This window comes from Salmo trutta, chromosome 22 (genome assembly GCF_901001165.1).
Source record: "Salmo trutta chromosome 22, fSalTru1.1, whole genome shotgun sequence".
NCBI lineage: Eukaryota > Metazoa > Chordata > Actinopteri > Salmoniformes > Salmonidae > Salmo > Salmo trutta.
The window spans coordinates 43,406,998-43,420,162 of record NC_042978.1 but is presented as its reverse complement, the minus strand read 5'-3'; the positions used below and the strand labels follow the sequence as shown (position 1 = coordinate 43,420,162).

Genomic DNA, 13,165 nt, shown 5'->3' with positions numbered 1-13,165 from the left:
ACATAAATATCTAATTTACATAAGTATTCACACCCCTTTGCCATACATGACACTCCAAATTGAGCTCAGGTGCATCCAATTTCCTTTGATCATTCTTTGGCTTGAATGCAAAGCACTATGTCTGAAGAAAACCAGGCACAGCTCATCACCCGTCTAACATCATCCCTAACGTGAAGCATGGTGGTGGCAGCATCATGCTATGGGGATGCTTTTCAGCGGCAAGGAATGAGAGACTGGTAAGGATAGAGGGAACAATGAATGAAGCTAAATACAGGAAAATCCTTGATGAGAACCTGCTTCAAAGTGCAAAAGACCTTACACTGGGACGAAGATTTACGTTCCAACAGGACTATGACCCTAAGCATACAGCCAAAGCAACACTGGAATGGCTTCAGAACAAGAATGTGAAAGTCCTTGAGTGCCCCAGCCAAAGCCCAAACTTGAAGATTGCTGTTCACCGCCACTACCAATCTAACTTAACAGAGCTTTAGAAAATCTACAAGGAAGAATGGGAGAAAATCCCCAAATCCAGATGTGCAAAGCTGATACAGACATATAATCGCTGACAAAGGTGCTTCTACAAAGGTGTGAATACTTATCTAAATTAGGTATTTCTGTATTTCATTTTCAATACATTACCAAACATTTCTAAAAACATGTCATTATGGGGTATTGTATGTAGATGGGTGAGAATGTTTTTTTATTTAATCAGTTTTGAATTCAGGCTGTAACAACAAATTGTGGAATAAGTCAAGGGGTCTGAATACTTTCTGAAGGCACTGTATATAATCCTAAATAGCGTAAGTTATAATATATTAATGATAGAGTATAGTCACATTTAATTTGCTCTGTTAAACCTTCCCTTTGGGATGACTTTGATAGCAGCAGTAAGTCTATTTCATGTTATGTGGGATCGCTAAACGATCACTCTCACGATAGCAGAACTGGGCTTGGTTACAATCCTGGATGGGAGACCGAAGGGAAAGAGAAAAGGGATACCAGGTCAGTTGTACAACTGAATACATTCAACTGAAATGTATCTTCCGCATTTAACCCAACCCCTCTGAATCAGAGAGGTGCAGAGGGCTGCCTTAATCCACATCCACGTCTTCGGCATCCGGGGAACAGAGTAGATGTAGATAAATCAATTCTCCAATAGGAAGTCCTGCCCAGCCAATAGTTTTTTTTTCTGATAGTGGATATAACATTGAAGATCTGATGTAGTTTTAAAGGTACATATTAAACATAAACAAGGTTTTTCTATTTTTTTATTTTTTTATTTCACCTTTATTTAACCAGGTAGGCAAGTTGAGAACAAGTTCTCATTTACAATTGCGACCTGGCCAAGATAAAGCAATGCAGTTCGACAACATACAAAAACACATGGAGTAAAACAACATACAATCAATGATACAGTAGAAAAAATAAGACTATATACAAAGTGAGCAAATGATGTGAGATAAGGGAGGTAAAGGCAAAAAAGGCCATGGTGGCAGAGTAAATAAAGTATAGCAAGTAAAACACTGGACTGGTAGATTTGTAATTTGAAGAAAGTTCAAAGTTAAAAAATAAATAATATGGTGCAAAGGAGCAAAATAAATAAATACAGTAGGGGAAGAGGTAGTAGTTTGGGCTAAATTAGAGATGGGCTATGTACAGGTGCAGTGATCTGGGAGCTGCTCTGATAGCTGGTGCTTAAAGCTAGTGAGGGAGATAAGTGTTTCCAGTTTCAGAGATTTTTGTAGTTCGTTCCAGTCATTGGCAGCAGAGAACTGGAAGGAGAGACGACCAAAGGAGGAGTTGGCTTTAGGGGTGACCAGAGAGATATACCTGCTGGAGCGCGTGCTACATGTGGGTGCTGCTATGGTGACCAGTGAGCGGAGATAAGGGGGGACTTTACGTAGCAGGGTCTTGTAGATTAATGTTGAAATGGGGTTACCATGACAACAAAATCCTGTGGTCTAAATGTTATCCTGTTGATGACTTTTTTCAAATCCAATGTATTTTCCACGTAGATTCCATGTCACATTGATAAATGACCTTGAAACAACGTTGATTCAACCAGTTTGTGCCCAGCTACAGCATGCATTCAAAACAAACACATAAACAAATGCCCGAGACATGGAGATGCACACACACACACACACACACACACACACACACACACACACACACACACACACCTACACACACCTACACACACACACACACACACACACACACACACACACACACACACACACACACACACACACACACACACACACACACACAGTATGTGAAGATACATACATACATACATACATACATACATACATTCACACATCTAACCACAACACACGGCGCAAAAAGCTGTCATTATAACAACGAACAAAACTGATTTGTCAGCCAGAAACTGTCACCATATCATGTGTGCTTTGCTGGTGTGTTTATGTTTTGCATCATTAACATTTATGCCAATCAGCAGTGCCATCTCCCTGCCAGGCCGTTGTGTGTGTGCAGGCCATCATTATAGAAGTCTATGGTGGAGGTGTCCAATTCCCGGTACCCTATCCGGTGGCCGGGGCTGCTTCAGGTAGCTACCCACCACCAGTGGACCAGCACATTACACTTTCCCCACTGCACGGCATCCGCGGAGGCGGATGTGAAGAGTGGTCGGAGGGAAAACACACAGGTCTATCTCCCTGATACTCTCCCGCACCACCGCTCACGACCCACTCACTCATGCTCATTACACACACACAATGGAAGATGTGTTCCCCTGCTCGCTCCTCACAGAGCTCATACCTGGGCCACATAGGCCCTTTGCAGCAGCCTCAACCCCAGGCCACTCGGAAAGGGGAACACTAATAATGTTGCACGTGCAATTCGGTCATTTTCCTGCCGTGATGGGCCAAGTGAAACGACATATGACAGACCATCCTACGCCCAGCTCTTTGAAGTTAGGGAGGACTATAGATTATGAGGGGGACAGCTTTAGGATGGGATGACAACTGATGCACATGACTCATGACTCATTCAATCTGATTTGTGTGTGTGTGTGTGTGTGTGTGTGTGTGTGTGTGTGTGTGTGTGTGTGTGTGTGTGTGTGTGTGTGTGTGTATGTGTGTGTGTGTGTGTGTGTGTGTGTGTGTGTGTGTGTGTGTGTGTGTGTGTGTGTGTGTGTGTGTGTGTGCGTGTGCGTGCGTGCGTGCGTGCGTGCGTGATCTTTGCTATCGTCAATTTATTCCAAGATCAGCATGCAGATGATGTAAGTTAGTGCTTCAAAGTCCCTGTGATAAGGTTAGTGATAAACTGAAGTCCAAACTGAACAGAACTACACTCTCTTCTACCATTGTCTTAAATATATTTAATGGTCTCGTTGCAAAAGCTAAATTGTCGCAAGGGAACTTTTATTTATTTATTTTATTTCACCTTTATTTAACCCGGGTAGCAAAGATTATAGCAAACACCACTGAAACGGAATTGGTGCTCGCTAGCTTTGCAAATTCAGCTATTGTTGGAAGCCAGCCAATATGAAACAAACTATTAAAATTACAAAAGGTTGCAGCATATGTTGTGTAAATGGTGAACTCATACAGCTGTCAACTCTTGTCATTTTAATCCGTTTCACATTTGCTAGCTACCTTTTAGATCGAAGCCCAAATAGAATGATAAAAGATAAGATGATAGAAGCCCATCTCCTACTGTAAATAACCTACACACTGTGTGTGTGTGTAGCCAGCCAGCCAGCCAGCCAGTTAGAAAAATGGCAGAAAAATAAAAGACGGACATCAGAGTATTTTTCAGTACACCAAAACGCAAAGTAAGAACCCTAGTAGCCTAATATCTCAAAGACTAGTTGATAAAATGTTCATAAGAAAGAAATGAAATTCTAATGGAAATGTTTCACAATGATGTCATTAGGCAGAGCAGGCAACAGATGGCACACAGACAGCAGAGTTGGGGACAGATATGCAGGGACAGACTGGCAGAGACGGAGTCTCAGGTAAGTTTGTTGAGTCTTTGTTTGGCAACATGAAAGGTTCTCAATTTTTTTGACTTGTAAAATAGGAACATAATTGGAAAATGCCATGGATACCCCCACTCTCAACTTAAACTGGTGACTGAACTAAGATTTGTTAAAGGCAATGGTATTGCTGTTGTGATTAGTTGTGTAGTTTTGGGTAACGGTAGTTAGGAGTACGGCAAACACCTTATTTCTTTGGTTCCTCAATATACATTTACCATATTACAATGTAGGCTATGTGTTACAGCACTACTTTTGGTGTCCCCCTCAGGAATTGCTCTTGAGAAAATTTCATGTAATTGTCCCCTCCAAAGTTGATATCAGATTTTCGCCCCTGGTCACGCCTACTCCCACTCCCCCTCTCCAGTGGTCGACATCACCGGTCTACTAATCACTGGCCCTGGCAACCATTATTACGCACACCTGCACCCCATCATTATGCCCACCTGGACCTAATCAGCACCTTGATTACCTTCCCTTTATTTAGCCCTCAGTAGCCTCAGTCATCAGACAGTTTTGTTTTACGTTCTCTTGTTTTGTTAATCTGCATTTATTAATTGTGAAACTCTCCTTCTGCACCCGCTTCCTGACGTATACGTAACAAGGGTTAGGGTTAGGAGCTAGGGTTCGTTTTCGGGTTAGGAGGTAGTCTTAGGTTTAGGGTTAGGGTACGGGTTAGGTTAAGGGGAAATTGGATTTTGAATGTGTGTCCCCACAATGTTAGTTGTACAAGACTGTGTGTGTGTGTGTGTCCCAATGTAAAATAAACTTCTGCAGCAGATATGGAGGACAAAAATGGAGAGAGAGAGAGAGAGAAAGAGAGAGAAAACACAAACAGACCCCACAGAGCCCCAGGACAGCAACACAATTACACCCAAACAAGAAAACAAAAAGATAATTACTTGACACATTGAAAATAATTTACCCAAAAACAGAGCATACTAGAATGCTATTAGTCGCTAAACAGAGAGTACACAGTACACAGTACCCCACAGGAGGTTGGTGGTACCTTAATTGGGGAGGACGGGCTCGTGGTAATGGCTGGAGTGGAATGGTGTCAAACACATCAAACACATGGTTTGATGCCATTCCATTTGCTCCACTCCAGCCATTATTATGTGCTGTCCTCCCCTCACCAGCCTCTACTGCAGTGCACAGTGCACAGTGCACAGTGCCCTCTTAAACAACAATACTTGAGTCAGCAGAGAATATCACAGTAATGCAGCAAGAGGACTGAATCTGAATAGGGCTGCATGGTCATTATGTAAATGTGGAAAGATGAGGGAGTCATGTTTGTATTTCAATAGATGGTGTTTTATTAAAACAATAAGGAGTCAGCTCAAGTATTTTAACAAAACACTAAGAAAATACTTTATGGGTTACAGTATCATAGTACAATGACTTGTATCTATTAGCTTTAGGTACAGTATTTTACCTGCTATATTTTCCCTTGCACCAAGGAGAAAACAGTTAGGTGGAATGTAACATTGTAACATGCAGTTAAGGCAGAACATAACGTATCAGGTTGTAAACTAAATGTGTTAAATTCAAGTATCAGTTTTAAAACAAAGTCAACTTACATACATAAACAATATTGCCAGTGCTATTTTCTGAGGTCAATAACAGAACATAATTTATTAAAACTGGAATCCTTAATGGTGAAACAGCCACATCCATTCACAATAATTCAACAACAAAGACATTAATGCAAACAACAAACCCTTTTTTCCCCCTCGGACATCACTGCACACGTGATAGAACAGCCCAATATGTACCATGCTGCTGCAGCCCAATATGTACCATGCTGCTCTGCACCAAAAACCCTGACAATGTGGCAGCCAATGGCGCTGTTTCCCCCTGCTGCGGATTCCATCTTTAAATTAGCTCTTAGAATAAATACAACTAAAAGGATTGGTTTTCTCTGAACTTACAAAAGTAATGTCAAAACAATCAGAGGCAGAAGAAAACATTTCTCAACAACATTTCTCAATAAAGATTCCAGGATGCAATAAATTAAATAAATATTAAAATAAATAAATAAAAAGTTACATTTAAAATACATTTAAAAGTTTTATTCCAGAAACTATTTCAGCTGATGTCTTATCAGAGCTCAGTGGTCCTTTCTTTCAGAAGTACTGTGGGGTTGACATCGTTGCTCCCCGACTGTGCTGTACTGGAATTGATGGTATTGGATCTATTGTCTTCTACGTCGGGCACATGAAAGGATGCCACAGGGCAGGGGCCCTTGACGTTGCTGCACACCAGCCTCTGTAAGGACGCGGTGTTGATGATGTCAAAGCCGACGCTCCCGCCAAAGGTGCTGGGCTTCCAGTACTCTGGTGAGCAAATGGGGTTTCCCATCAGGCCTTTCAGAGAATAGGGGGCACCCATCTCCACCATGGTCTCCCCAAAGATGGCATTGGTTCTGGGCTTCTCCACCAGCAGACCTGGGTAGAGCTCCACAGCATCCACATGCCCATACATCTCCTCCAGCTCTGCAGCCATCTCCTTTTCTCCTGGGAAACACACAGAGAGGAAAGTGTTCCGTTAGTTACTCAACCTGGCTTCTAAAGGAAATGTTACATTAGTTACTCTACTCAACCTGGCTTCTAAAGGAAATGTTACATTAGTTACTCTACTCAACCTGGCTTCTGAGGGAAATGTTACATTAGTTACTCTACTCAACCTGGCTTCTAAAGGAAATGTTACGTTAGTTACTCTACTCAACCTGGCTTCTAAAGGAAATGTTACATTAGTTACTCTACTCAACCTGGCTTCTAAAGGAAATGTTACATTAGTTACTCTACTCAACCTGGCTTCTGAGGGAAATGTTACGTTAGTTACTCTACTCAACCTGGCTTCTAAAGGAAATGTTACATTAGTTACTCTACTCAACCTGGCTTCTGAGGGAAATGTTACGTTAGTTACTCTACTCAACCTGGCTTCTGAGGGAAATGTTACGTTAGTTACTCTACTCAACCTGGCTTCTAAAGGAAATGTTACGTTAGTTACTCTACTCAACCTGGCTTCTAAAGGAAATGTTACGTTAGTTACTCTACTCAGTTTGAGAGCTGTTTCACAAGGATTTAGAGAGTACGTTTGACAGTCTTGATGCAATACAATATACATGGAAATATACACTGTATCTCTCACACACACAGAAACCCTTCTGGTTAATTCTCACACTCTTATTAAAGAAAATCTTCCTCTTTCTGTGAGGCAGTGCAGAGCCTGTCAACCCCCCAAACACTCCTCTGTTTAGACCTGGCACTCTGCCATCACTAACTGCTTTCTGGAACGAAAGTGCACATCTGTTTGCCCCACTGTAGGTTTACTCCAATATAAAACTTATTGGAGTACTTCCTATCCCTATACAGGATCTACTGTATCTCCCCAGGCCAGTTTTTTTACTATTTCAAAAAGTTTTTAAAAAATGTCACAGTTAAAATGCAAATGTGAACTATGATATAATATCAGTAACAACTAGAGACACCTTTAGTTATTAGAGTTATTTAGTACCAGTCTTAACTGGTTTTAATGATTTCCTGTCCAAACAGGATGTTACACCTTCTACTGTTAAACGGAAATTACACTAATTCATCACTACATAATCATCTAACTCAATCTCAATGCTTACAGGGTGATCAGTGTTTATGTTATAGCTGTGATGCTAATGGTGGTTCTCTCACCTGTGAGGTCTTCGAAGGAGGCGTATGGCTTCATGGAGAAGCGTTTCCTATAGGCGTTGAGGGACTGGTAGCGCATCTGTCTGCTGTTCTCTATGGACTTCAGAGCAACCATCATCACTGCAGGGGGGACGTTACGACCTCCAGCAACCTGAGGACGGACGAGGGATAGGAAGTAAGTCGACCAGCCTCAAACAACAATGAGTTTCTTTTTATTTTGAATTACTGACATTCCCTCAGAGTAAACACTGAGGTAAAATAGTTGGATTAAGTTTGCTTAAAACACAATAACATGCAACATCATCCACCCATATTTCGGCCACCTCAACTGGCCACTCAAATCAAATCTAATCAAATGTATTTATATAGCCCTTCGTACATCAGCTGAAATCTCAAAGTGCTGTACAGAAACCCAGCCTAAAACTCCAAACAGCAAGCAATGCATGTGAAAGAAGCACGGTGGCTAGGAAAAACTCCCTAGGAAAAACTCCCTAGAAAGGCAAAAAACCTAGGAAGAAACCTAGAGAGAAACTCAGAGCCCACAACTTAAATCCCACGCAGAGAGTCTCTTACCCGTCCAGCGATCTGCTTGGTGAAGGATTCCACCAGGTTGGAGATGCCGTGTGTGGTGACCACAGAGGTGTTGAAGACAAACTGTGGGTAGGAGTAGACCTGCTCCTGGATGTGGAAGGCATCAGGCATCAGTGGGTGCCAGTGGTACAGGGTGTTGAACTCTGACGAGATGCGGTTCTGATACTGGAAACGCTCTTTGAAGAGAAGCTCTGGGTCGAACTTCAGCTTGAAGTTGTAGCCGCTCAGGTGCTGCACGTAGTCCTCAATCACAATCTTGATGGTCTCACCTATAAGAAGGAGCAAGGGGAGGGACAATTAGCTAGAGTCTTTTGTTTTCGTTATATTATTTATTTCTTCACCTACCCTTTTACAAGATAGAGCAGTTAGTTAGAAGTTATTAAAAACCTCCATAAAGTCCATTTTAAAATAATGTCTCAGTATTATCAATTCTCACCTACCCCTATTTGTATGGTACCACTGAACTGCCGACACATCAGGCATATTAACAAAGTGACCGACCGACAACTTTAGGTAGCAGCCATTAACACTTAACTATAGAGAAGTTCATGTGAAGGAGAACACCACTCCCTGTGGTCAGACCCATCCAGAGGTAGTGGGGTCATACTTCGGTTCATTAGCTCGCAATATAATCAAATATTGGATCTAGATGTCTCTATTTTAGAAACAAAAAACAGCTGTTTGCAAATTCAGCTAACCTACAGTATTTGATGGGCACAAGTTACAATACACTATGTTAATTCAGATATTATGTAAGATCTGACCACATGAGTATAACCTCATCATATAATTATGAGCAGCAAGTCCTACACCTCTTTTTTCCACATGCTGCTCGCTTAGACTACTCACCAATGAGAATGAGACGCGATGTCTGGAAGAGCCTATCATCATCCCAGTCCGGGTGGACCTCCTTCAGGACATCACAGACGCGGTTGTGTTCCCTCAGCCAGATAGTAGCGTACATCATGAGACCAGGCACCAGGCCGAACGCCTCATGGCCCACAGCGAAGCGGTGAGACTCAGGGACATGGGGAGGGTAGTGCATATCAGCCCCTACCTCTTTCACCGTAGGTGGGTACACCTCTCCATCCAGCACCTAGAGAGAGCAAAGGTGAGAGAAGAGACCGTCAGCTGGAGCTGTGACAAACAGTATAAGTTCAGTGATGTTCAAGGTGGTTTATGGTTTCAGTACCTGAAACTTCAGCTTGCCATCCTTGAAGAGCCGCAGTTTGTGTTGCCTCTCAAGGTTTTCCCCGTAGATGTGACCAAGGTCCACCTGGAAAACAAGCATCGAAATCAGTCACATAGGCCAAAATACATACATCTTCTTTCAGTTAACTCCATCTCTCTGGGTGAAACCATGTTGTATTGTTCAGTGCATGTCTGTTGTGTGCTGTGCTGTGCTGTGCTGTGCTGTGCTGTGCTGTGCTGTGCTGTGCTGTGCTGTTATGCATATATGTATATACTCTACCCACCCCGTGGCCCTTGGCTTTAGTGAATGCCGGCCCCATCTTCTGGTCAGATTTGAAGAACTGGTGGGTGAAGTGTTGGGCGAAAAAAGCAAACATCAGGCTGGAACCCTGGGGGTCGGGGATAAATTTCCTCCTGATCAGGAGCTTCTCAGCCAGCATCTTAGCATCAGGTAGCTCTATCTTACCTGCATGGGGGAAATACAATATTTCTGTCAATTTAGAGAACCTCACTTTCAATTTGAGCTTATACCTGGAATTAATTACTAATCAATGACTAAGTTATGGTTTGATTGTTTTTCTTTATACATCTTTCAAATGAACATTTTGCATGGAAACAACCTAACCTGATCCTATGTCCACCAAACCAAAAGCAAGCCTCTGTGAGGTAACAGTATCAAAAGGTGTTGCCTTATATCCGCCATTGCAAAATCCCTGTGTTGAAATCAGTGAAACATCCTTTCTCATTACAATTAGTATGCTACAATCACTGCATGGGAATGCCACAAGAATGCCGGTGTGGCTCAGTGAGTATGAATTTGTGCTGTGATTTTGCATCATCGAAAACCTCCGCGAAGCAGCCAACTCTACGCTACAAGGACTGTCAGGCATGTGCATGATGTAATGGAGGTTTTTAAAAGAAATCTGAGAGAACAGGTTTGGAGAGAGAGAGAGAGAGAGAGAGAGAGAGAGACAGATTACCTACGACTCCCATAGGGGTTGGGCAATCCTTGGGCAGAGGAGGGAGGGTGCGTGTGTAGTAGGACAGGTTGGAGTAGGCTTCCCAGCTTTTATAATTATAGTCTGCATTGAAGGTCGGTGGACTGTCGATCAGATGAGAGCGGGCTTGAGAGAGAGAGAGCGAGAACAAAATTGATTAACATGAACTCAAAATAAACAGGGATGACTTTATATGTTATTGTAACCCTAATTATCAAATAGTTTTGACAAAGCAAAACTTCACATCAATAGTTTTGACATTGTCAAATGGCAAGAGAGAAAAGCTAATGAAGACTATGACATTATTGAACTCAACTCACATGTCAGAACATATCTCATGATAGCATCCCTGAGGAATGAAATGCTGTTGATGATGTTCCAGAACGCCTTGTAGTTGGTGAGGAGATAATGCACTGTGTTCGGGGTAGGCTTCAGACACACTTTAATCCACGTGAGAAATTCAGCTGTCAAATCCGAATAAAAGCATATTAATTAAGGGTCTAGAGAGAAAAGATTGAGTTGTTTTTATGTTGATTTTTATACAGCTATCGGTATATATTGGATGTACGTTACGTTGTGTGCAGTTGTGGCCATAGAATCCAGTGCGTGTGCAGTCGCACTCATAGTCCTCTGAGCCCATGGCAGTACACACGCCGCGGTTCAGGCATGGTTGCGAACAGCAAGGGTTGCCTGCATAGACACATTTTTGGTTAGGTTAGACTGAGTGTGATAAAAATTATGATCACAAAAACGTGTCATTATCTGATCATTTCTATGTACATATAGACCTACATACTGTATCAAATCATTCACATAGATAGGCCTATATATCCAAATATAGCCTAGGCTATCAAATCCAAAATATGTTTTTTGATATAGCATAAAAAGAAACTCATAATGCTTCGATAGCTGATTGAATAATGGTTAGAAGAGTCAATACAATTTTTAGACACATTTTGTTAACACGTTGCACATATGATATGTTCAAACGAACACATTTAAACTGAATCAAAGTTTAATAACTTATATCTCATCATGTTCTTACCTCCTTCGCAGACAAATATTATGCCCAGAGGCAGAAATAGAAGCGCGGATATGATTCTGTTCATTCCAATGTCTTTTATCGACAGCGCAACTCTGTTTTCTCTTCCGTTTGAGGTATCCAACTCTGAGGTTGTGAATGAACCTGTGTGCGGCGAGGACACGTTTTATAATACTTGATGTGGGCGTGAATTTGACAGAGCGAGCTATTGGCTCAACCTCTGGTCTTAATCGATAGATTACGATTTAGAACTGACCAGTGGAAATATTTGTAATGAGGATTTAACACCAATTTTGGTAATAATAAACAATCTCAGTCAAATGAATATTAAGCTATAGGAAATAATCAGCAATTACTCACAATTATTCATAGACCTAATGATGGGGAAGAGTGGGGTAAATAGAGACAAAGTAAATTAAGCTAACCTTGTTTCTAGGAAAGCATACCGCAAATTAATAATTTGACCAAATGTGTTGGAAAAGGTTATCATTTCATATATTATGTGAAGGAAGAAACCACATAGAAAAAGTTGTAAGCAAGTTAGGTCCAAAAAACAGATTTTCACCAAGTCAAATTAATTTATTGTGTTAAGAGGTTTCTTGATGCTTGTTTCTAAACCAAAACAGATAACTTTAAAATTGTTCTATACATCAGTTGGGGTCTCTATATATGAGGTCCTAAAGCTAGCATGAAAGCTCATCCTTGTAGCTGTGTGGGCTAATATAGTCAAAATGTTTGCCTTGGGGTAAATTGAGCCAAAGGTTGAGCCAATTGAAATGTTTTTATCCCAAGCATCATGCAAGGCAATATCGCTGGGATATGAGGGAACAACAAGGCCTGGCCTATGTTAAGAGGGTTATTAAAATTGACTAATACTCTATACCCGGGGTGCGATGTGCCAACAGACCACTGTAATGTTTACATTCATTCGGATGATTTCCAGGGATACACAACATCCTGAAATATATATAGATATATTTGTTAGAAAGAATACTATATTTCCCTTGGCAAAGTAATGCTGATTTGTTTTTTTAAATAGCTCAACTTATCTCACTCTCCCCTACATGGAATGATAATAAAGGACTATTTGATTTAATTGATTTCCTATTAATTTCCACACATTTTTCGTTATTGAGGTTACAGAATAAATATATATATTACAGTAATGTGACTGCTGAATTCCGCCCAATTAATGTTATTTCACTGTTTTATGTATTATGTTGCTCATGTTAATCTTACTTTCAATGTCTGAATCTCAATTCTAATAATTTTGTTTGTCAACGAATAATGTCCACATTTAATGTATAGGCTCCTCATATTGTCAGACTTTTCAAGTCAATCTTGGTATGGGTGCTTGGGGGGAAACACTTTGTAGGCCTAATCTCTAAATATTTTTTTGCAGACCACCAGCCAACATCTACATCACAACAACATCACAGGATCAACTAGCAAATAACCAGTAAACAACCAGTCTTTGCGCGACCTCGCGTGGAGATACTTTACTTGCAGTGATCATACAAGAGTGGGTTGGTATCAGAGAGAGCATACCGAAACTGTATTACCGTTCCCTTAGCAGCAGGAAATGATGATGGCAGAACCAACGCTGTGGTGCAACCACTATGGAAAAAATTATGCATAATTTGAGGTA

At 41.2% G+C, this 13,165-nt stretch overlaps 1 protein-coding gene across 1 annotated transcript; it reads right to left on the bottom strand.

Moving 5' to 3' along the window:
* Positions 1-5,301: 5,301 nt before the first annotated feature.
* Positions 5,302-11,651, bottom strand: ptgs2b (prostaglandin-endoperoxide synthase 2b). Its single transcript, XM_029708067.1, has 10 exons — positions 11,521-11,651; positions 11,049-11,165; positions 10,796-10,939; positions 10,458-10,601; positions 9,762-9,943; positions 9,479-9,562; positions 9,136-9,382; positions 8,269-8,555; positions 7,699-7,846; positions 5,302-6,525 (listed from the first exon to the last, which is right to left on the bottom strand). Exons 1-10 carry the CDS (start codon positions 11,582-11,584, stop codon positions 6,113-6,115), a joined length of 1,830 nt encoding a protein of 609 aa, XP_029563927.1. The 5' UTR covers positions 11,585-11,651; the 3' UTR covers positions 5,302-6,112.
* Between the last annotated feature and the right edge of the window lie 1,514 nt (positions 11,652-13,165).